The sequence below is a fragment of the Furipterus horrens genome, unplaced genomic scaffold (assembly GCF_987537825.1).
Source record: "Furipterus horrens unplaced genomic scaffold, mFurHor1.1.pri manual_scaffold_1, whole genome shotgun sequence".
NCBI lineage: Eukaryota > Metazoa > Chordata > Mammalia > Chiroptera > Furipteridae > Furipterus > Furipterus horrens.
In genome coordinates, this window is record NW_028327171.1 from 50,703,526 (window position 1) to 50,729,964 (window position 26,439).

General features: G+C 37.4%; 1 protein-coding gene across 5 annotated transcripts in view; it reads left to right on the forward strand.

Annotated features, from left to right (window-relative positions):
* IL1RAP (interleukin 1 receptor accessory protein) overlaps nt 1-26,439 on the forward strand; it is a 144,185-nt gene that overhangs the window by 74,228 nt on the left and 43,518 nt on the right. For all 5 annotated transcript variants that reach the window (XM_090275350.1, XM_090275358.1, XM_090275369.1 and 2 more), the window contains 2 exons: nt 20,493-20,778; nt 24,872-25,058. In XM_090275350.1, the coding sequence (XP_090131476.1) occupies nt 20,493-20,778; nt 24,872-25,058 (473 nt within the window). The remainder of the gene's footprint in view (nt 1-20,492; nt 20,779-24,871; nt 25,059-26,439) is intronic.

The window sequence follows — 26,439 nt, forward strand, 5'->3', positions numbered from 1 at the left end:
GGCACTCAGGCTCAATAAAATCCCTGCTATAATCATTCTCATTTTATCCTGTACTTCTTTTTCATGGTACTCTTTCCAATGGCAACTTAGTTATTAATTGTGTAATTACTTCTTTAATTTACCTAGTTGACTAGTTATTTAACATCTGTCACCTTCTCTGGAATGAGAACTCCATGGCAACAGACACACCTCTGTATCTCTAGTGCCTAGCAGAAGGCTTTAAAGTTATGAATGAATAGATATAATAAATGTCTAGAATTTTATTATTTACATCAGCTATGAGATTACTTTGCATGGAGAGCATGGGGGTGTAGCAGGAAGTTCTGAGGAAGCAAATATTTTTATCTCTACAGTTACTGATCTGTTTTTACAGTGAGCTTCCTCATTCCATCCCATAGAAACAAATACCCACCAAACTGTATATGCTGGGCACTGTGCTGGGTAACCAGGATCCAAGCCTTCTCACTGAGCTCAGAATCTGTCAGGGGATCAGCCATAATCTCAAATAATTACGCAAAGAAAGTGGCTAGAGTCACAAGGGAGGCCCAGAAGTGGTTTAGAAGTGAGGGAAATTGTTTTAAACTGAGAACAGCCAGAGGGCTAGTGTCCCAGGTATGTCTTGGAGGATTTGTGTGATTTGATCCTTCGGAGACGGGTGAGGAAAGGCATTGCGGAGTGGGTCCATAACAGAATGCTTGCTTCCTGCCAGTGGTTACTAGAGAAAATCCTATTCAAGAGGCTGGAATTATAATCTATGGATTGATTTTTAATCTGTAAAACCCTTGACCTTTTAAAATGTATTCTTTATTTACTCTTATTTGCGTATAGTGAGTTCCGTTTTTGATATACCACGTCTATGAGTTTTGGCAGCTGCAAAGCCATGTGACAACCACTGAGGATGAGAAGTTACATTACCCACACCCACCACCACCAACCCCCAGATTTCTCTCAGGCTGCTGCTGTTCAGTCAGCCTTTTCCCACCCCAAGCCGCTAGCAATTACTAATCTGTTTTCTGGTCCTATAATTCTTTCTTTTCCAGGACGTCACATAGATGGAATAATGTGGAACTGTGCTTCTTTCACTCTAGCATAGTGCGTTTGAGAGACATTTGTATTGTCAACTGTATTAGAAGTTCATTCCTTATTGCCAATTAGTTTTCCACTGTATTGATAAAGCACAGTTTGTTTATTCCTGCACTGGCTGAAGTTCATTTTGGTTGCTTTAAGGTTTTGTCATTTATAATTAAGGCTGCTATAAACATTTGTCTATAGTCTTTTCTCTAAACACGAGTTCCCATTTCACTTGGGTAAATACCTAGAACTAATATTGCTAGGTCATCCTGTAAGTGTATGTTTAACTTGATAGGGAAATACCAAACTGTTGTCCAAATTTGTTGTACTTCTTTGTGCATTCCCTTTGGCAATGAGTGAGTTCCAGCTGCTGCATAGCCTTGCCAACACTCGGTATATGTATCTTCTTTTATAGAATGTCTCTTGAAATCCTTTTCCCCTTTTTCTTTCTTTTTTTAAAATTATTTTATTTGTTTGTTTGTTTATTTATTTTTAGAGAGAGGAGAAAGGAGAGAGAGAGGGAGAGAAACATCACAGTGTGGTTGTCTCTCACTTGTGCCCCCAACTAGGGACCTGACGTGCAACCTAGTCATGTGCCCTGACTGGGAATTGAACCAGTGACACTTGGCTTGCCCTTTTTCCCTTTCTCATTTATTTAGTTTCATATTGAATTTGGAAGGCTCTCTGTATTCTGTATATATGTTCTTTATCAGATATGTGAGTTTTAAATAATATCTTCAAATCTGTGGCTTGTCTTTGCTAACCTTTAATTATTCTAGTTGTTTTAAAATCTTGTTCCCAGGCCCATCATCAGATGTACCACTACTCTCTTCTTCACTCAAAAGTTTATAGAGCCTTTTGACTTTTTCAGGAACAGTGTGGCCATGAATATGAAAAGGACAACTGTCCTGTTACAAAGAGCCATTTGGTAGTTGGAAAGGGAGTCCAGGTCTTGAAACATCAATGCTCCATGGAATGACGTTCTGACTGCCATAAGCAATGTATTGACAGTGTGCTATACTAGGAGGCATTGCCATTCATTGAGGCTTCTGATTATTAAAATATCTTGAGGAAAGGCTTCACAGGAGAGAATGAATCAAGTTTTAGATAATTAGGTTTGAGAAACATAATGAAATGTCTGCCCCTCTACAGCCTTGTGTATTATTAAATTACGATGGTGGGTCCTTGGCGATGGAGAAGGAACAGGCATGGACAATGTCTTTCTCATCTCAGTAAACCACAGTCCTGGATTCCAACAATTGTAGAGCAAAAGGACCACCTCAGAAGCCATTAGCTGTAGTTGTGTTTGTCCTCATTTGTGATTTGTGTAAGTAAAAACAGACCTGATAAATGGATAAAGAAGTGCCATTCTTAACAGTGTACAGTTGCAGGTATATGGGATCCATCAGACAGCTTCTGGGCATAATCATATTTCCCAACCAGTCTTTACTTTTGTCACAGTTATCATTGCTATGCATTATTTCATTATTGAAATATCATCGGTGACTCTCTGTTGCTACCAAGATAAAGTATAAATTTCTTACCCTGTGCAATCTTAGTCCCCATTCTCATGCTCTACTAACTCATTCTAGTCCCTGTAATCCAGCCCTAGCTGACTGATGGACTGGCCATGGCTCCCTCACCCTCTCTGCCTTTACTTACAATGTCCCATCAGCTTGGACTCCTTCCCCTCTACCTGTCAGTACTCTGTTCATTTTTCAGCTTAAATCAGATGTCACCTCTTTTGTGAAGGCTTCATTGAACACCCCCAAGCCCAACACACAGTTACACGTCCCTTGCAGAATTAAGAATTCCTTCAGCACTCCATAGCATGCTTTTTCTTCCTAGCATTTACTTCATTTTGCTTTGCATTGTGATTACTTGTTTGCCTGTCTGTCCATGCTCTCTAGATAGTGAGATCTTTGAGAGCAAAGACCATGTCTTCCTGTATATTTGTGTCCCCCTCATTGGAGCCTGTTATAAATTGTTGCATATAGTAGTTCACACGAAAGTTTATTGAATGAGGGACATGACATAACCCACAGTTCACCTTGCTTTGTGACCCAGACAGACAAGGTGTCTGACTGGCTGATAGTTGTAACTGGAGGTCACAGGGTGATCTGATGTGTTCTAAACATACGCAGTCTTATTTCCCTATTGGCAGTGATTATGCTCTTCTGTCCAGGAAAGGAAAAGTGAGATTTGATTTTGAGTAAGCAACCCAGCTCTAACTGTCTACCTTAAATGTTTCCATTGTTCTGCTTAAGGTGATTTTGTACTGGCATGAAATGTTCTCCTTCCAAGACAGTTGATGGAGGAGCTGAGTCATGCCTGACGATACTTAATAAGACAGAGGCAGCTAATGCCAGGGGAAGACGCCTTCGAGGACAAGCTGACATTTCTGATTCCTCGGCTTCATAGAAGTGGGTGTTGTGAGGAAAATTGGAGCATAAAGAAAGCTTTGGAATCTCCATTGGAAACGGGACTAGATAGTGACACTCTCTAATTCAGACAAATGTGATCTGCCCCACTGCCTTTTGGGCTGTGACATATTCGTTCTGATTCTGGGAACTGCTAATCTAGGGTTTTATGCTCCTCATTAAAGAGACTCAGTTTGTTCTGGCTTCTGTTAACTAGTGCCCACCAAAACTACCCTTATTCTTTTTCCTGATTTTATATTTTGGCAATTCAGGCTAGAAAATGCTAATTAAGTTAGCATTGATTATAAACCCATCATGTTATAAGGATGGATGGGGTTAGTCATCAGGTTTTATCTTCATATACATGAGAAAACTGAATCTAAGGAAAGGGAGTTACTTAGCCACAGTCAGTTTTAAATTCTAGACTTTGGGATGAGGAAGATCTGCATTAGAATCCTTCTCTCTCACTGACTTGCTGTTGTTAAAACATAAAATGAGGTGCATGAAAAAAATTAAGTGTATATTTAAGCAATAATTGATTTGAATTGGGAAGCACCAAACTGGAAGTGGTGAGGAGCAGTCCACTGATGGCAATTAAGGGCAACACTTTTATAAAGAGGCAGAAGCAAAACAAGGAAATTATTTGACTGGCTTTAGCTTAAGTGGTTTATTAGTTTAGAAAGCCTAGTTGGCTATTTGTGATTGGTTTCCTTAGGTTTCCATTTCAAGAGTCTCTTGATGCATTACAGGCTTAGATTTTGGTATACTTAGATAGGACGCTTAATTGTTAGAGCCACCTCAGTATAATGGCCTTCTTCCTTGTTCAATTAATTTAACACTGTAACTGTGTGGATATTCTTTAACTTGCCTACAGGTCATGCTCCTCATTTCTTAAATGGGGAAAATAATAAAACCATCTGAAAGAGTTCTGAGATTAAAAGAGATAATAAATGTAGAACACTTAGTACCTGGCATATGCAATATTAGGTAGTGGTGGTGATGGTTATAATAATAATAATGGCACTTACACTGGCAGAGTTAGGACAAGAGATCTGGCCTTCTGACCCTACATTGTTGTTCCCCATAGAGAGTACTGCAAGATGGACCTCTGGAACTATATTCAATGGCAAGGAAGTTTAAAGATATTTGAACATGAATTCCTATTTTCAAAGAAAGGCTCAGCAGCTAGCGTTTTATAAGACAGAAGGGAGGAAGATGGTTTGAGATGTTTGGTAACATAAAGAATCAATGTGAGGAGAGTATTTGAGGGAAAGAATTGTCAAGTCTCCAAACTGGAGGTCAAAGGACCAAGTACGATGCCAGAGAGCCTGAGAGGATCACTGGGGAGAGGACAGGTTCTGGAATTGAAAAGAGCTCTGCTACCTTATAGCACCATGAGCTTCCCAAGTCCCTCTCTGAGACTCTCTAAGATGCCTACCTATTGTGGCTTCTATTAACAGTTATGGATTTATACTCTTTGATACTAGGTGTTAGGAGGAAAAAGGCAATGATTTCCAAGAGATGACTTTGGAACATTTTTGCTGCCTCAAAGTGTATGGACATAAACAGCTTTGTCTCGAATCAGCCACCTTCATTATCAATTTTCCCACAAGGCAAGGGCCATAGCATTGGAAGGCTAAAAGTAGCCCAAGGTGAGTGTGCTAGACACACACACATCCCAGAGATATGGTACCTGGACAGTGGTAGTTGTATCATGAAGCTCTTACAAGCCCTCTTGGTACAGCTGCAGACCCTTTTCCTGATCTAACACCTATTTCTTTTATTTTCATTTTTCTACTTTATGGTCATTATTTATTTTTTTCTTCCAGTGGCAGAACATTGATATGTAGCCCCTGGTGAGTGCAAATGGAGAGGGAATGTGTGTACCATGTTAAAGAGGGCTGACAATGAAAGAGATATTATGTGAAATTCTACCTTGATTTCTTTAGTGTTTGCTTTTGCTTCATATGTGGGAAGTTCCTTCTCTCATTTTGCTTCTTATGTTTTAGAGCTCTGGAGTTCAGAAAACTTGGCTCATAGTTTCTGCTTTCTCTTCAGCAATAAATACATAAGAGGTAGATGTTCTCAACCTTAAGACTACAGTGAGTCAAGAAGCTGAATATAAATATAGGTGTAACAATTCAACCTCTGACAAAACAGAAGGAAAGAAAACCAAAGCCTGATATAAATGTAGTGTAAACTCTCTTGTCATTGACATTGTAGGCAGAATTTATGTGTGATATGAAGCAAATAACTAAGAATCTGGAAAGTTCCATCCTGCCTCTGCTACTAACCCAGTCTTTCACTCAGGCATCCCTTCAACTTCTGGTCTCAGAGCCATATCTGTATAATGTGTCATGGAACGAGGTGATTTGCAAGGCCCCCTCGCAACATTCACTGTCAGACATTCCCCCAAGCCTATTTCTCATGCCCTTAGCTTTTGATGCTTGCTTCAACCCAATTTTCTCTCAGAATCCTTTGTTTTCTGCTTGTCACTATTAGCTTTCAAGAAAAATCTACATGCTTGACACGTTATTAAAATTGAATGAGACTGTCCTGGCATTTCACAGGTGATGCCTCTTCCTAAATGCAGTGGCGGGACTGTAGCCTGTACCTCTTCCTCTGGCCGGTGGTGAAGATCTCAAATAACCTTTCACTCCAGGCAATTTCCTGAGAATTGCTGGGGAGGCTGCTGACAAGGCTCACTAAGTGCTCTTTCCTTTGACTTTATCGTTGTGCATAGAAGCAGGTTGAAAATTTTGACACAGTGAATCATGTAGCTCCTAACTGAAAGCTGAAGGCCTCTGATGAATTGTACGATCATGGAACGTGCCTCCCTCACCCTCCAGTTGGGAAGTGAGATATGGGGACGGAGGGTATAGAGAACCACTAGGAGTACCTGGGGGGCTTTAAATTTCCTTCATCCTGTTGAATGGAAAGTGATTGCTTGAGCTATCTTTGCTGATTAAGTCTGCTTAGCCTGCTTTCTACATTTTAAGACTCACATCTTAATTTTGGATTTTCTGTCCTCGGCCCTGGTAAAATGGGGGAAAAAAAAAAACCCTCAAAAACAAATTTACATAACTCACTTCTTTTAGTATCTTTTAGTTCTTAATTTCTTTATTTGTAAAAATCAACATACTAATCGTAGCTAAAATTTAATTTCTTACTGTGGTCCCGAGTGTGTTTTATTTTTTGTCTATGATCTTTTTTACCACTTCCCACAGTTCTGAGGGATAGATCCTTTTATTATTTTGCTTTATGTACTATTACACATGAAGACACTGAGTCAGGTATAGGACCCTTCTTTCCAAATGCCACACCTGTGGACACCATAGCATCACCACCTACCTTACTTTCAGTTTCAAGGACAACACCCATATCAGCTTCTTTACCTGTAAGATCAAAAGGAGGAAAGAATAATTGCATGACTTAATCTCACTGAATGCATGCAAAGTTATCTTCTATGGCCCATTATTAATGTTAAATGTCCAGTCTTCCTCAGTGTGTGTGTGTGTGTGTGTGTGTGTGTGTGTTGCCTGTTCAATCTCTGTTTTGTAAAGGAATATACTATTGCACTATTTACATATCCAATACCAACTAGGAATGCTTGTGCAGATATATGTTTGAAATATGTATTTTACTGGGGTGATATAGTAGGAAGAACATGACATTCAGATTGAAAAGAAGTGATCTATACTTGACACTAATGAGTTTTGTGTCATTCGTTAAGTTAGCTCTATGGACTTAGTTACCTCATTTGTAAAATAAGATGATTGTTCTAAATGTTTTTAAAACTTGCTTGCAACCTAACACTCTCAAACACTTCGTTAAAGGTGAGTCCCGTAGGTTAAATGTAATGCATATTTGTTAGGCCATATTCAGTTTGAAATTGGCTATACTTAGTTTGGAATTAAGAAACAGAGGAATGTAATATTAATAATAGTGAAGGCTACTGAACAGCTTTCTGCCAAACACTTTAAAAGCATTGTCTCATTTAATCTTTAACACAGCCTTTTCTGAGACATAGGAATATTTAATTTGCTTGCACATACATGGCTAAAAAGTGTCAGAAAAAAATACTTGAACTGGAGTTTCAGACTCAAGGAACTATCTACTGTGTACTCCTTAGGGAAAGAAATTTCAGGGTATAAGAGATTTGGTTTGGTCTCTCCCCATCTCTATCATATACAGGGGTGGGGCAAAAGTAGGCTTACAGTTGTGTATACATGAACCATAGTTTATTCTTGTATTATTTAGTTGTGTTATTTGTCTCTTCTTCTTATTATTATTATTTTATATCCTTACTTATGATTTGTGCTTTAGGAAATGGTGACTGGTAATTTAACCTACGTTTTTCTACCCCTGTATTGTTAGCCAGTCTTTCAGACCTTCCTCTTATCCTTTCTTAGCTTCATTCCCCTCATCTGTGGAATGGGGTTATTACCAGCTATCCTATTGGAACTGAAGGTTACAACCAGATCTGAGACATAAATGTTATGGAATTCTATGAAAATGTGGAAAATACCATTACCACCAATGTTGACAATCTATTTCTTGAGTGGAAATTCAAGGACAGAGTCCAGGTTTTTGTCTACATGAAGTTTATTGCCCCTAGCAGTCATAGGCACCTACATAAATATTATGTAATAATGAAAATAAAGAGAGCAAAGGCTGCTTGGTTATTATTTGAGAATAGTAATTGGATCTTTACATCTTAATCATAAATTAGAAAAGATTGCTTGGGGAAAAGAAAAAAAAAAAAAAAAAAAGCAGCTAATGGATGCTTAGAGTTTCCCCAGTGTACTATGCCAACCTTGATATAAGCCAGTTAGTTTATTTATTATCACAACAGCCCTGCAAAGAAAATCATTCCCTTCAGCTGCACAAAGAAGCTCATTATAATGATGTTTGTTTTAGAGAAAATAATAGAACCCTGGTACGAGTACAGAGGGAGCATACCCAGAATCTGTTCTTGAGCCTGTTAACCCTGATGCCACTAGGGAGAGAAGAGTAGCCTTTGTTAGGTGGCCGCTAGATGATGTCATTCTATGTCCTTCCTTATTATGCACATCAGTGGGAATGGTGTCTGTTGGACTCTTCTTGAACATGAAAATATCATAATTACAGGTTTTTTTGGTGGATTGCCGATAACCAATTGTGGAATAATTGGATGAGGACCAAGTCAGAGCCTGCAGACCTTCAGAAGCGCCACTGGACCTGGGAACCAAAAAATTCTCTAGAGACCCCAGTGTTTTTCTCAAGTCCTCTGCCACAAGGGAAACTTTCTAGAAAGTCCTGTTTCTGTAACAATAATTAGACTCTGAAAGACCCCAACTCTAAGTCATCCTCTAGATAATTTGATTTTATAACTTTAAGTATCACCCACTATGGTGCATGTTCTGAGTTTAAACTTCATAGATGTGATTATTTTCATGTTAGAATTCATTTTTCTTTTTCACCTCTTCCTTTTTATTTTGTTTTCACATTTGCCTGGTAATGACTTCTCCATGTTATTTTTATTTATTTATTTTTTAACTTGCCAGGCATTTTACTTCTAACTGATATAAGTAAAATAGCAGTTTTTAGAATTATGCAAAGATATATGCACAGTGCTGAAGGGAGGAGTAGTATACTATTGGGAATAAAATTTGTTTTAGGAACAAGCTCTAACAACCCCTGCAAAACTGAAGCTGTAGCTTGTGGATTGCTCCCTCCCAGACCTCTTTTCTGAGCCTGGCATTCTTTCCTTATCTGGCACATCTTATCAACTACTCAGGGCTGTTTCTTATTTTCTTCAAATTAATCAATCAAGAAAACTCCTTTTTTTTGGTGGGAGTAGGGTATGTCTAATAATCTGGTCCGGGAAAGCCATCTGTTGAGTTATTAACTCAGTATTGTTGAACCATACAAGCAGCATGAGGCTGTCTGAGGATGCTCATAGCCACTCCAGCTTTCCTCCCCCACCTGTAACTCCCTCCCTTTGATGTCCTAGTTGACAACTATCAAGTTTCAGCAATATTTCTAAACTTTTGTTTGAGTAGCTTTCCTTTGAATAAAAAATGTCAAATTTTAATAATATTTTTTCCACTTAAGTCACACTCTAGGAAATGTAGTTTGTAGATGTTTTTGAAAACTGGTGATTTATTAATAAGACACTGCTAGAAAAATATTCAGATCTTTTAAATATTTTTCCTACTGAGGAACAAAAAGGAATATATTTTTAAATGTAAATATTAATCAGAAATAGATAGACTCATGGGGTAGTTAAAACCTCAGAAACAGTTCAATAATTCGCTTATAACAGATGACATAGGACATTGTTATCAGTTAGGATGATGGTCAACTATGAATAAGAAGACTCAAAGGGTTTAAACTAATATTTTTCCGATGTGAATGTGTATAGGAATGACCTAGTGATTTTGTTAAACTGTAGATTCTGATTCAGGAAGTCTGAGTGGGGCCTGAAAGTCTATAGTTCTGACAAGCTCCCAAGGGATACTGCTGATGATAATGGGTCATGGACCACACTTTGAATAGCAAGGATATTTTAAAAAGTCATTTCTCATGTAAAATTTAGAGGGAGAAAGTTCAGGGCTGGTAAATCAGCTGCCTACTTTATTCACTTTAATATTCCACCATCTTTAGGGTGCAGTCTTCCTTTTTAGTATCCATGATGTAGCTCCAGCTGTCATAGCCACGTATGCCATAGCAAGATGGAAGAAATTAGATGTAACAGGAGCATAGAAAACACAGGAACATGCCAGTTTCTCTCAAGGAAATTTTCTGAAATTTACCACATGTTGATTTCAACATAATGGATTGGCCAGAACTTAGCTGACCATGTACAAGTGAGAGGAAAGCTGGGAAATGCAGTGTTTATTGTGAATGACTATGTACCTGACTAAAAAGTTCCATACTCTGGAAAAGGGGAGAGTGGGGCATGGTGAATGGGACCTGTCCGGCAGTCTCCGCCATAGACCTGGGGAGAGGGAATAATTTTCCAAAGGTCCCATAGAAAATGGCAGTTCACAGTTTACTTATAACTAATATGCATACAGAACTTCACAGTTTCTATGGTACTTTATATCCTAGGTTCATTCAGTTTTCATTACTGCTCTGTACTGTCACAAGCTTCATTTTTTGGATGTGGAAACTGAGGTTTAAATAGTTGAGTGACTTACCCTACTTTTATTAAAACTGTACTTGTATACCCTGGCCCTGGCTGGTTTAGCTCAGTGGATTGAGCGTCGGCCTGCGAGCTAAGTGTCGCTGGTTCGATCTTCCAGTCAGGGTACATCAGAGAAGGAAAACTCTGACTCCAAAAAACCTCCGCTGCCTTGCGGCATACCTCTTCAGGGGAAAGGCTAAGGGAGTAAACCCCGACAGAAAATCCGGAGCCGGAGTCCCTAAGGCGGTTTGACGTTGTAGTCAACACCGGCAACTCCTGCGGCGCACCTGAACCCAAGCTGTATCGACTCCGTCTTTCCCTTGGACCCTTCAGCTGCGAAGAGAGGGGGGGTCTGCTGCATGGGCAACAGCAGACCCTCCATATCACCCTGCCCAGGCTCTGTAGCTTCAGCTTCACTGGAGAGGACACTCCAGCGTCATCGCAAGATGTCGATTCAACACGGGAGGAGACAGATACCGTGTCACTCCCGAGTCGGACTGCACGGCCATTCTCGGCGGTGCGGATGGACTCTTAAGAAGCTACACCATCGTCTCTAGAGACGGACGGCTGCCGACGACTTGTATACCCAGGATTCTCCCCTCTCCCTCTTCTCTCTTTCTCAAACCTTAAGAGGTTCAATCTTTTGCTTTGTCCCATTGACTTATCACCTTCCCATATACTCTATACTTTTCTTATATGGCATGTTGGCTGTTTATTGTGAGTGTCCTGTGTTAGAAGGTGAGCTCCACGAGACCTGTGTTTTGTTCACAAATGTGTCCTGAGGACCTACTTTAAGTACATGGCACATGATAGGATGTTCAGTATAGTTTTTAAGTGAATTAATAAAGCCAGGGCATGTCAAAACCTCTTTGAATCATCTCTGTTATCCCCAACCCTAGTATCCTGTGCCCCTCTACTTGAGCTCCTGCTAATGTTTCAGGGTCTTACCTCAGAAACCGGCCCAAACTTGTTAATTTACTCGTTGTCTTCATGCCACTCATTCATAATTGCTAGCCAGCTTCCACAGTTTGCTCCTTCTTGGATTCTCTTGGGATCACAGCCCCAGGCTAACATGTCCTGAGGAGCCATGTGTACCACTAGAAAAACAAAACTACCAGGATGGATGTAAAACCAGCCCTTCCATTAGACTTAGTCTCTGCCCTCAGGCTTAGGTAGGACAACTAGGATATGCTAATGGAACCAGTTTTAAAGCACCCTCACTTACATGGGGTTGCAGTGTGAAATGTTAAAAGGGACCAGTTTTGATTTCAAACCAATCAAGAACCACCCTGAATATAATGTAACATTAATATAATATAATATAATTAATATAATATAATATAATAAAGTATGATATAATAATTATGAACTTACCTGGAATCCTGCTCTAACCATTGGGTCATTCCATCAGATATTTTCATTTACTTAATATTGTGTCTATGTCTTTTTTTCTCCAAGATTGTTAACTTCTTGATAGTCAAGGACACATTCAGATTTATCAGGTAGATACAGCTAATATGAACTGAGCTCCTTTCATACACCAGGTCCTTTAATTTGTACGCAGCACTATAAAATAAGCATGCTATACATGTAGAAACTGAGTCTGAGAAGGGAAGTATTTTGTCCAAGGTGACATGACAAGTATGTGGCACAGAGCAACTAATCACATAGAGAAATTAATTCCATATTAGATCTTCCAATATTTAAAACTTTTTCCTCTTTTTTTCTATACCCAAGCCTCCTGAGTTTTTATATCTACACGTATCTCTGCCCCAGCACCCAGAACAGTGCCATGCGCACTGCAGATTCTCACTAAGTATTTAATAAATACAAATATATAAATAGCTTGTCTGTGGGAAATTTCTTTATTTGAATGTGAGAGCATTTATGTGGGACAAGCATCCTAGATCTATGTTCAGGCAGCTTTTATTTGTGCCACCACTCAGGCAAAAGTAAGTCAATTAATCTCTCTGTCTCTGTTTCCTGGCATGTAATGTGGGAATGGGCATGAAAGCCCAAGAGGGTGTTGTGAGCTTAATTAGTTAAAATGTATACCCTGTTATATAAATGCTAATTGCTGTCAAGAGCGTGGGCTGGATTTTCTAGTGACTTGCCTCTGCAAGGCTTTGCACAGTTTCATTTGTTCTCTGTGCCACCAAGCCTCAGCCTTAAGAAATCCTTTGGCCGAGGAAAATGATGATTCTGTGGTTCCCCATGTTGAGGGGCCAATTTAGAGAGGACTTCCACTGGAGAATAAACTGGATAGAAGGGATATTTTAAACCAAAAGGTAATTCATTGTGCCAATAATTCATTACCCCTTTGCTGTTATTGGAGACTATTCTATTTACATAACAGCCTTTCCCCAGTCTTTTCTTTTGATGGTGCCTGCAGAGAATCATGTAATTAATTTGATATTACATGACACTCCAGCCTAATGCCATAGATTTTATACTTATTTGTTCATTGAATAATTTAAAAAGCTCTTACAAAATACCCTCAGGTGGCTGGCTAGAGAAACTTTAAAACTCACAGAACTAATTTTAAATGGGCAAATACCCAGAAGAAAAATTTTAATAATGATACTATTTTTGCTAATGATTATCTTATGAATGCTAACTCATGTGCTTTCACACCCTATTGTAAAGGAGTCTGATGCACTTTATATATATACTCTTTTAGTACATGAAACAGTCTGAAAGGGAGATACATAGTAGGTGTAATAAGTTATTTTTCTCTTTAAAACATATTACATTTAATTTGTTTGAAAAGTTATTAAGCCTATGGTATCAGCCAAAAATCTTCGTTATCAATCTGTATTTAAATTTAAATATGCAGAGGTATTTAACAAATGCCAGTTTTAAAACTGCTTTTGATTTATTAAGTTATTTTATGAAAGGAAAATTCTACATTCCCTTATTAGTCAAGATAGGCCATGCTATTTGCTATAACAAATATTCTCCAAATCACAGTGGCTTAATATTAGTATAGAGGTTTATTTTTCACTCAATAACAACCATTTGAAAGTGCAATGACATTCCTGAGCATTTCTGCTCTGAGCAATAGCAGGAATCCAGGCTCCTTTTATCTTTCCACACTACCCTTTTCAAAACTGTTTGGCCTTCAAGGTTTCCATGTAAAGGAAAGGGCAAGCCCCAAAGATTATGCTTGGAGTTAAGAGATTGTATAGCATTTCTGACCCCATTAATTGACCAGAACTAAATTACATGGTTCCAACCCAATTGCTAAGGATATGTAGTTTTCATATGGACCAAGGTAGAGAAAATAGGATTAATGATACAAGGTTTGATCAATAATTATAAAGCAGTTAACATAACACTCACATATACAAAGTAAAGGAAAAATCATATGATCATATTAATAAATGTAGAAAAAGCATTAGACAAAACATACTTACACATAATAAAAGTCATAAATGACAAACCAAAAGCTAACTAACATCATACTCCATGAGGAAAAACTAAATGGTTTCCTGAAAATCGAGAAAAAGGCAAGGATGTTTGCTTTCACCACTCTTATTCAACATAGTGGTTTGAAGTTACAGCCACAGCAATCAGACAAGAAGAAATAGAAGGCATCCAAATTTAAAAGGAAGGAGTAAAACTCATTCTTTGCAGATGACACAATTCTATATATAGAAAACCCTAAAGATTTTATTTTAAAAAATACAGAAATTATAAATTAATTCAGAAATGTAGGAGGATACCAAATAAATATTCAGAAATTGGTGACAGTTTTACACACCAGTAGTAAACTATCAGAAAAATAAATCAAGAAAATAATTCCATTTACAGTTGCTTCAAAAATGACGTAGGAATAAATTTACCTAAGAATGTATTAGGCCTGAACTTGGAAAATTATAAGACACTGAAGAAAGAAATTAAAAAGCATACAAATAAGTGGAACGCTATACTGTGTTCATGGGTAGGAAGAATTAACATCATTAAAATGTCCATTGTACACAAAGCAAATCTTATTAAAACACCAATGGCATTTTTCATACAAGTAGAATTAATAATCCAAAAATTTATATGGAACCATAAAAAACCTGGAATAGCTGCAGCAATATTGAGAAAGAAGAACAAAGGTGGAAGACTCATGCTACCTGATATCAAAGTATACTACCAGGCCATAGTAACCAAAACATCATGATATTGGCATCAAAACAGATAATAAAGGCATGGCTTTATTATCAATTAATATTCAATAAAGGAGTCAAGAATGTACAATAGGGTAAAGACAGTCTATTCAATAAATGCTGTTGGGAAAATTAGATGCATCCAAAACATTTAAACTAGACCACCTTCTAATACCACATAAAAGAATAAGCTCAAAATGAATGAAAGACTTAAATGTAAGACTTCAAAACCATAAAACTTCTCGAAGAAAACAGGCAATAAATTCTGACATCTTTCTTAGCAAGATTTTTTCTGACATATCTCCTTGGAAAAGGGAAACAAAAGAAAAAAAATGAACAAATGAAACTATATCAAACTAAAAAGTGTGCACAGCAAAGAAAACCATCAACAAAACAAAGAAAACTTACTGAATGAGGGAAGATATTCATCAATGAAACATCTGATAAGGGATTAATATCCAACATTTTTAAAGAACTCACACAGCTCAATGCCAAAAAAAAAACAAAAACAATCCAATTGAAATGTGGTAGAGGACCTCTTATCCAAAGAGGACATGCAGATGGCCAATAGACAAATGGAAAAGATACTCAATGTGTCTATTCATCAGAGAAATGCAAATTAAAACCACCAGATATCACCTCATACCTGTCAGAATGACTATCATAATAAATCAACAAACAACAAGTGTTGGTGAAGATGTGGAGAAAAGGGAACCCTCATGCAGTGTTGGTGGGATTGTAAATAACTGCAGCCACTGTGGAGAACAGTATAGAGATTTGCCAAAATATTAAAAACAGAACCACCTTATGACCCAGCAAGTCTACTTCTAGGTATATGTCTGAAGAAACCCAAAGCACTAATTTGAAAGAATATATGCACCTGTTCATTCATTGCAGTTTCATTTACAATATCCAAGACATGGAAGCAACCCAAAAGCCCATCTATAGATGAATGAATAAAAAGCAGTGATATGCACATAAAATGGAATATTACTTTTCCATAATAAAGTATGAAATTTTACCATTTGCATCAGCATGGAGTTAACTTAGAGGGTATTAAACTAAGTGAAATAAGTTAGGCAGAGAAAGACAAATACCATATAATTTTGTGTGTGTGTGTGTGTGTAACAAAATTAATGAATAAACAAAATAGAAACAGACTCATAGATACAGAACACAGATTGATGGTTGCCAGATGGGAGGGGGTTGGGGAAGTGGCTGAAAAAGGGAAAGGAATTAAGAACTATACATTGTAGTTACAAAATAGTCACAAGGATTTAAAGTACAGCTGAGGGAATAGTCAATAATATTGTAATAACAATGTGTGGTGCCAGGTAGGTACTTGAAATATTGGCAGGACCACTCTGTAAAGTGTATGACTGTCTAATACTTTGCTGTATACATGAAAGTAATGCAAAATAATATTAAATGTAAACTGTAACTGAAAAGTAAAATTTAAAATAAAAAAAGAAAATTCTAAATGTGCATGTGAAGCTTGTTAACCTTGAGGTTTTCTGTTGGATGGTGCGGCTGTACAACTTTATTTGTTAATGAACCACTAGTATTAAGAGTGGTAGATCTTTCTTCTGAAGCTAGTCAAATTTCCCATAGAAGATTCAGTCATTCTTTGCCTCGTGGGTAAAGATCTCACTGCTTTCATCCTTGCAGCTGAGTGGGAAACATTATCGAGTTCTAGGAGAGTGGGGTTAGAACAAAGGGTGCCACACTTGACATAGGTTTTATCTGATTGTCCTTATTTCACCACCCTCTGCCATGTCCTCATTTTTGAGGTAGCTGATTGCATTTGCTAGGATACCACAGATTATTCCTATTGACACAAAGCAAATTTCTATTTTCTATGACTTAGTATACAGAACTGCTATATATCATACATATCAAGGGGTCTAAGCTAAGGGAGTCTCAATCTCTGTACTTTCATGTTTGCCAAGGCAGAAAGGAAGGGAACATGGTAAAATATACTCTGGCCCTTAAAATAGCTTATCCTTATTTTAGAGGAGCATATAACTATAATATTGCAACATGCCTAGGAAGAGAACCCACAAATATTGGTGAATAGCACTAATGATTTCTTATCTTGCTGTTGCTAGTTCCTCCTGGGTCTTTTCTGTACTCTACATTGAAGATTGGTTTGTCCTCCAGCTTTTCCCTGCTGATTAAGGATTTTTCAGTTTAAATGGGCTAAGCTGGTTACCACTTGTTCATTTTGATCTTTGAAATGGGATATTTTCTCCCATTTTTGCTGTCAGGGTTGTGTCTTAAAAAATTATTTTAGTTTTTGTGGAGTTTCAGAAAGAATTGAAATTGGATGTATGTATTCAGTCTGACATAGTTATCTGAAAAACTATGTTTGTAATTTTCTGTAAATCGAATGAGCTAATTCTGCAATTTTGAGTTTTACTGAAAATAATTTAAAGAATGCAATAAGGTAGATATTTTATAAAAATATTTTATATCATGTTTGTATTGATGTGAACAACATTTTGATCTCATAATTCTTTCTCTGTATATTGGATTTTCAAAGGTGCTCCTAAATGAAAGTATAGCAATTATAAATAATAGCAATTTGTTGAGTCTTGGAAAAGTCAGTTTGTTCAATTTCCCAGATCTAATATTTACTTAGGGGTTTATTACTTACTTACAGATCCTTTTGCAAGTCATAAAGCTACAGATTCTTTGCTTTTATCAAACTTAAAGTAGCCACTAATTTAGTGAAATAAGCTTTAGTGACAAACTTCTTTTTTTTTGTTTGTTTGTTTGTTACATGTGTATTTTTCTCATGAGTCTGTGGGGTTTCCTGGTCAGTTCTGATAGAATTTTGACCTGGGTGATCCAGGCTGGGCTTGCTCTTCATCTTTGGTTAACTGTCACAGGCCAGACAGCACGTTGGTGGAGGCTGGCCAGCTGCCAGCTAGGGGCCCTCAGCTCTATTCCAGGTGGTCTCTTCCTGAGTATCTTAGTCAATTCTGGCTGCTATAAAAGAATACCAAATTGGTGGTTTAAACAACAAACACTTATTACAGTTCAGGAAGCTGAGAAGTCCAAGATCAAGGTGCTGACAGATTTAAGTGTCTGTGAGAACATTTTTCCTAGTATGCAAAGGGCTTCCTTCTTGCTTTGTCCTCACATGGCAGAGAGAGGGAGAGGGAGACGGGAGAGGGTAGGGGAGAGGAGAAAGGAGAGGAGAGGAAGAACGAGCTAACTCTCTCTTCCTGTAAGGACAACAATCTCATCATGAAGGATACACATTCATAACCTAATTACTTCCAAAGTCCCTACATATGAAAACCATCACATTAGTTTCAAAGTATGAATTTTGGAGGGATATAAATATTCAGTCTGTAAACTGGACTTGGTCTCATGGTGGTAGCAGGGTTCCAAAAGAAAAAACAAAAGCTTGAAGGTCCTAGGCTTGGAGTTGACACAAAATCACTTTTGCTGCATTCTGTTCGTCAGTATAAGTCACAAAAACAGTCCAGATCCAAGGTGTGAGAAAAATAGACTCTCCTTCTTGATTAGAAAAGTCATAGTATCAAATTGCAAAGGATGTGAATATAGGGAGGAGTGCCAATTATGTCTTTTTTTTTTTAAATTCTATGTTCCAGAGATGTCAAGTGACAGGCCATTAAAAATAACTTCTGATGATAAAACTATAAATGGGGCATAAACCTCCAAATGAGTTTAAAGACTGAATAACTTTGCTAGACATAAATGCTTTTTGTTCTTGGCTATGGGCAAATTTCCTCAATGCTTACATATACATAAAACATTTTCAACTAATGCCTAACCCCTCTTATTCAAAAATAGACCATCCAGATTATTATCAGGATATGATTTCTAATATAATTTTACATTTATATTTAATAATTACTTATAAAGTTGAAAATATATTATTTAATTACAGTATATACTGTAATTATAATAAAACTCAATTTTTCAGCACAGTATTATATATTGCACAGAAAAATAATGATGACAAAGTTAAAAATTATCAAACAAAAGTATATTTTATTAAAATAAAATGATGTGTGAAAATAGTGGAATTAATACACGTTCAAGAAGAAACAAGAACAGTATAGAATTACTGATGGTTAAAAAAATTTGTTTATATAATTTTAGGTGGATATTGGTATATGGCAAATCACCATTTCATTGGATGTAACTTAAACAGTGGTATAACTTTTATTTTAAAATGTTATTACTTAAAATATGATACCTATTAAGTATCTCCTATCCAATTGTTCACATTAGGACAAAAAGTTTTAATCTCAGCTGTAACTATTACATAATTAAGTAATATACACACACATAGACATGTTCATATGTATGTATCTATGTATGTAAGAGTTGCAAGGAAAAAAGAAAGCTATTTTAAGGTGATTGCTACAGGCCTTTAGTAGGCCATTGCACTTGGCCTCTCTGTTCTTGACTCCATATGTTGACATTTACAGCCCTCTTTGCATATATCATTCTTAAAACTAAAAAAGAAAAAGTCACTAGTTGTTTTTTCTGTATGCACAAATGATTACTTTTTATTATAAAAATAAATTATAAAAGTTGTTACAAATTTACTTGACTCTGAGTCATTGAAACTATAACACCTTTGTTCCCCAATGGTTATCAATGAAACCTCTTGATGTCTTGAGGTCTGAAGTCCTGCTGTCTGATACAATATCCACAGACACTCATGACTAGCTCAAATTGAGATGGGCCATAGGTGTAAAACGCATTGGATTTTGAAGATTTAGTACAAAACAAAAGAATGTAAATATAAAGCTATTAATATATTTAGGATGTTTTGGACATATCAAGTTTAACAAAATATACAAAATAATTTTACCTATTTTTTAAAACTGTTTAACTGGCCAATCAGGATATTTAACATTACATATGTGGCAAACGTTATATTGCTATCAGTAAGCGCAGATCTCGTCCCAAAATCAGGAATCCTCCGTCCCCAGGGGAGTCAAAGAACACACGACTTCTGGCTTTTTGTTTGTTTGTTCCTTTTCTACCATTTGTGTAACATTTTATTTGATGGCTGAATAACACTGGCACAAATGTCCAGTTATCTGAGCACTTATCATAGCTGTAAAATAATACTTACTTAAGAAATTCTGCTTTTGTTTACCTTGCTCCCTAGACTGTAAGGTTGATGAAGTCAGGAACTATATTTGCTCTTGCTCACTATTGTACTTCCAGAGCTTAACTAAGCAGAAAGGACACATGGTAGATGTTTAGTAAATACTGTTCCTGAATAAAGGATCCTTCTTGTATACAATGGCATGCCTCAATTTCCAAATGAGAAAGGAGTATGGTGTAGCCCCTGAGATCCATGGCCCACTAAGATCCCTACATGGCTTCTGTTTCAGGTGAGATTCTCCTCTGTACCTTGTAGGGTTCAACAGGATCAAGCTTTTAAGTAAAATTATTATCTAAGAGAGAGTCATAGTCATAAAATGATAAAGGAAGGAGGGGGACGTCATTTCTTCACACCACAAGAGTCCATTATATGCAGTTATTAAAGAGAGAGAATTGAAGATGACTAGAGAAGGAGGTTCCTGGGAAAGACTGCGTGTCCAGAAAAGAAAGTGTGTTCCCCAGTGTTGTTTAAATGTGAGGTGACTCATCTGCCTTTCTTTCTGATTGTTCCAGAACGCTGCGATGACTGGGGCCTAGACACCATGAGGCAGATCCAAGTGTTTGAAGATGAGCCAGCTCGCATCAAGTGCCCGCTCTTTGAACACTTCTTGAAATATAACTACAGCACAGCCCATTCAGCTGGCCTTACTCTGATCTGGTATTGGACCAGGCAGGACCGGGACCTTGAGGAACCAATTAACTTCCGCCTGCCTGAAAACCGCATTAGTAAAGAGAAGGATGTGCTCTGGTTCCGGCCCACCCTCCTCAATGACACAGGCAACTATACCTGCATGTTAAGGTAGCCTGACTTTTCGTGGTGAGATTCTCCTTTCCATTTAGTCCCTTAGTCTTTATTCAGATGATGTATGACATGTGTGATAATGCTGGGGAGGGGAAGGAAGCATCGAGAAAAAGTTATGAACACTTTACCTCAGTGGTTTAGCTAAGCGGGCTGAAAGAAATGTAAGGAGAAAATGGTGGAGCCCCTGAGAACATTCTTCATAGGTGGTTCCTTCCCAAACCTTGACAAATATCAAGGTAAAACCTTATTTATTTGTCCCCTTTCCCTGGCATTGGAACCTGCCTACACTTTGTCCCAACCAGAGGCATCTATTCCCCTAGACAACAGCAGGGCAGGGAGTGGAACACATTCATATCTGTTATTGTTATCTTTCAAAATACCCTGAACAGAGTAAAATCCTGAGATGCCTTTTATAGAAGAAAGAATATTTGGGAGGCATCATATGTAATTAGAACAATGCTTTTCTCTACCAAAACTCCCCTATGAAGCAAATGAACACTGTATCCCTGGGAATCTAAGAATATAATACAATATAATATCATTGCTCAAAATTTCCTTGAAATCCACTTTTTTCTTGAAAGTTTGTGTAACTTTTGCATTTCACTCCACAATATACCTGTTTCTCTTTTACTGCCAATTAATGTTGCTTTAGCTCTGGAAAAAAAAAAAAAAAAATTAACTGAGGCTCCTCTGAAGAATAATCATTTTAAAGCTTAGTTCTTTGGCTACATTTTGCCCCAAGGTTCCTTTTTGCTTTCAGGTTTTACTTTGTTTGTTAAACTCCCATCTGTGTTATGTGTTTTTTTACATTGTTTCCTACTGCTTAATAAGTACATTCAGAGAAGGAAAACTTTGACTCCAAAAAACCTCCGCTGCCTTGCGGCATACCTCTTCAGGGGAAAGGCTAAGGGAGTAAACCCCGACAGAAAATCCGGAGCCAGAGTCCCTAAGGCGGTTTGACGTTGTAGTCAACACCGGCAACTCCTGCGGCGCACCTGAAGCCAAGCTGTATTGACTCCGTCTTTCCCTTGGATCCTTCAGCTGCGAAGAGAGGGGGGGTCTGCTGCATGGGCAACAGCAGACCCTCCATATCACCCTGCCCAGGCTCTGTAGCTTCAGCTTCACTGGAGAGGACACTCCAGCGTCATCGTAAGATGTCGATTTAACACGGGAGGAGACAGATACCGTGTCACTCCCGAGTCGGACTGCACAGCCATTCTCGGCGGTGCAGATAGACTCTTAAGAAGCTACACCATCGTCTCTCGAGACGGACGGCTGCCGACGACGAATAAGTACATTGGTTTTCTAGGGCTGCCATAACAAAATACCATAGACTGGTTGGTTTAAACAACACAAATTTTGTTTTCTCACAGTTTTGGAGACTAAAATTCCAAATTCAAGATGTTGGCAGGGTTGGTTTCAGTCATCTCCCCTTGACATGTAGATGATAGTATTCTCTCTGTGGTCTCCCCTCTATGTCCTCATCCTTCACATTGAACAGGGCCTAGCCATATGGCCTCATATGATCTTAGTTGTCTCTTTTCAAGACAGTCATATTCTGAGGTACTGGGAGTCAGGTCTTCAATATACAAATTTCCAGATGACACAATTCAGCCTAGGCCTATACTAATAAGGCAGAATAACACAGGAAGACAACAAATTAGAGTAGCATAAAGTAACCATAGGTAATCCTAGACCTTATTCTGAATGCCCCATATTATGCATGGGTATTAACTGTTCTCTGAGGGAGAATTTAGGACTATGCTTTGATAAATTTAAGTTGTGTAATCATTAAATGGAGAAGGACCTATTCTCTATCATAGAAACACATTTCTATCACTATGGCCTTGGGAGTCCCTTAACTCTAATGGCCCTTCTGAGGCTTTCACATGACTGTTTAATTTCATTGAAGTAGACTCCAAACTAGGGTGTGGGCTTCCAAGGAGGCTGAAATAGTCATGTGTCCATTATTTATATCCTAATACTTCTTTGTAAGAAAGGTTAGAAAAGACCATAGTGGAAAGAGCACTAGATGAGAAGACAGAAAACCTAGGCTACTAGCCCAGCTCTGCCATTACGTAGCTTGTGATCACAGCCAAGTCAGTCCATGCCTGAGAGCTTTAGTATTTATATCTGCATGAGAAAGTAAGCCTAAATGCTCTTTGAGCTCCTTTCCATCTTGGACAATTGTTAATCCATTAACATTCCTACCTGGACATTAGAAAATTCCTGGAAGGCGGCATAGGTAGCTTTCTAGATGACCTTGGTCTCTACGATGCATTCTAATGATTCAGTATCTCTGTTTCCTTTTCTTCAACAACCAACTACTTAGTCTAGAGCTCTTCCCAAACTTCTCTAACCTTCTTTTAACATTACAGAAGCATGGCTGCATGGCTGTTAAGGCCTAAGTATAACTTTAGTGTTATTTTATTAATTTTCAGATTGTTTCTTCAGTTTACCTATCTGCCTATTTTCTATGTCTCTAAAGAAAATCTAAAATTAAACTTGTCTGGTGGGGACGCCAGAACCTTCTCATTGTCCTGAGTTGATTCTTAAGTAGAGGATGACAAAGTGAACCACTGAAATTACAGGCCTGGTATCTTTGAGGCCATCAGGTTAAGATTCAGTTTCTAGGGTTTTACTGCTTGTATTCTTGCTTTAATACCCTTATTAAGATAACATCCAGATTTGACTTTTGGAGCTGGAAAAGTCAGCCCAAATATTGTTAATTGCCTTTTTAAAAAATCAGAAAATGTGTCTGAAGTTTACTTTCTATAACTAGAAACTATAGACATTTATTATTTGTTAGTAGAGATCATGCTTGCTACTCTACCTTTCCTCCTTATTACCATTGTCATGAGTCATCTTTAAACACCCTCTCCTCCCATCTTGGTGAGGGGAATGGCTACCCCAACACCTTCCATTGTATTTAGTCTTAATTTATGAGTCATTGATGATATGTATTTGATACCTTAAATAGAAATTATTGAAAGGGTGGACCCATTTACCCATCACCCTAAAAATCAGTTATTTTTATTATTTATGTTTCTTGATTGTTTTTCTGTGTGTATACACAAGTTTTACATCTAGCCCATTCATTTTACCAAATATTTATTCAGCATCTTCTGAAAGTTTAGGCACTGTACTAGATGCAAGAATATAAGAAAACATACATGGTCATGGCCTTGTTTGAACTATAATAAACTAAGAGTAACATAACAACAAATGAAAACAAGCAAGTGTCCAAAGTGCTCAGAGAATTAGAGACCTAATCTGAGGTGTACAGGGGATCATATAAAAGACCTCCTTGTGAAAGGCGGGGTGATGGGATAAGAAGAGCCCTCCAGGAAGACAAAACAACCTGTGAAAATATTAAAAACACAATCTCCAGCCATCCTAACAAGTCTTATGTATTTATTAGTTTTTTTCTTCATGCTTGGTTTTTTTATACATATGTACAAGAGCTTTGAATGGTTGTACCATGATTTTCATTCCAATCTTCATATTTTGTAGATTTTTTTTATTGATATGTTTTCCTTGCTGATATAGCACTGGATGGACACTTTTGATCATGTGCTCCCCTTATTACCAATTTGCTGTAATTCTATCAAGTGAAAAAATTTTCCAGATATAAGATTACTAGGGCAAAAGCTAAGGCATTTTCAATGGTTTCAGAAATATATTTATTTTCTAAAGGTTGTTTATATCATTATCATCCATGAGTTAATATGGCATACTCACCTTTGTATTACTAACACTGTTATTGAGAATGTTTTAAGCATAAAATTAAATATACATAACCATGCATACATACATACATAGGTATACATACACACAAACATATATACATGTTTAGGAGCATATCTAAAAATATAAATAGTATATCAATAGTAGTTAATTGTGTCTGTTTTTATTCTGTGATGACGATTGATATAGGAAATACCTCCATATTGTACTTAATTCTCACATGTATTTGCACATATAAAGTCTCAATATATGGCATTACTTTACTTAACTTATTTTAATGTATTTACTGCATTAAAAGAAATGCAAATAAGACTTCCCATTCATTGCATATTTCTCTTTTCAGGAACACTACATATTGCAGCAAAGTTGCATTTCCTCTGGAAGTTGTCCAAAAAGATAGCTGCTTCAAGTCTCCCATGAAAGTCCCAGTGCATAAACTGTATGTAGAATATAGTGTTCAGAAGATCACTTGTCCAAATATAGATGGATTTTTCCCTCCCAGTGTCAAACCAACCATCACTTGGTATATGGTAAGCAAACTGGAGGGCATTTTACCCTCTCTCAAACAGCAGTAATTATTTGTTGAGTTAATGTAGAAACAAACTTTTCTGATCATGTTTTTAATGTCTTTTTTAATGACTTTATACAAACTTTCACTGCTTCCTCACCTTGTAATGTTTAAAGGATGTGCTGGAGAACACATCGCCTCAGCCCATCATGTCTTAAATTGTATTCACTGACTACTAAAACTGCCTCATTTCTGTTAACTTCCTATGAAATACAAGTTGAGAAATGTTGCCCACTTTCATTCTCTGCTCAGTGAAGTCAGAAGCTGCTAATTCATCTGGTGAATATCAATTCCTTGACTAGTCAATACTGTATTTTATTACTTGTATGTATTTTCATGTTTGCCCTTATTTGTGGGCACAGTCCATCTGTGGTCTCTTTCACATCTCAGGGATTTGGGAAGTGTTTAATCAAAAATGACAGTGTTGGAAGGTGGCACATGTGACAGCAGCAGTTTTTTAAACATCTTCAAATATCTATTTAAGCCAAAGCCAAAAACTCCTGGACAACATTTAAAACAATACTCAGTGTCAAGTTATCCACAAGAATCACTTTCAATAAAACAAATAAGACAAGCCACAAATATGACTCATATAAAATCAATGTTTATATGGCAAAGGAGTAAATGGAAGTAATGTGGTATCTGGCAGACTGGACAACAGAACCCCTCAAAAGCCAATGGGTATGCACTAGAAAATATGGTGAGCCAATTTAAGAACAGCAACTGAAATTGGGAAGAGTGAGTCCAAGAGACCTATAATAAGAAATTTGAAAGGGTTTGGAATTTTTCTAATGCTTTGGAACTCTGAAGAACAGCCATCCACAGTGAGTGAGGAGAAATGACTGGGAGTGAAATAGAAAGTAAACAAGATCAGGATAATACAGGGTGGGGCAAAAGTAGGTTTACAGTTGTGAGTATGGAAAACACAGTTTTTTTTGCATTATTATTTATTAATTATTACATTATTTTCCCATATGAACACCTGTAAACCTACTTTGGCCCCACCCTGTATAGAGGAAGGGAAGGGAAGGGAAGGGCAAGAGGAGCAGAACAGAGTTAGGAAATCTCAAGACTGTACTTTTGAAGAGCAATCTCTGTTAGGTCGGAAAATCTTGCCAGATTATAAAACTCAGAAAACAAGAAAAAAGAATCAAGGTAGACACTCCCCCATTTGGAATTATAAGAAAAAAGGAGAACAAGAAGCAGAATACAGTATTCCCTCACTTATTGCAGGTGTTACGTTCTAGACCAACCCCCCCCACCTGTGAAGTAGGAACCTTACATTTATTCTACACTCTTAAACCCATGTAACTTTAACAACATACGTATACAGTACTGCAAAA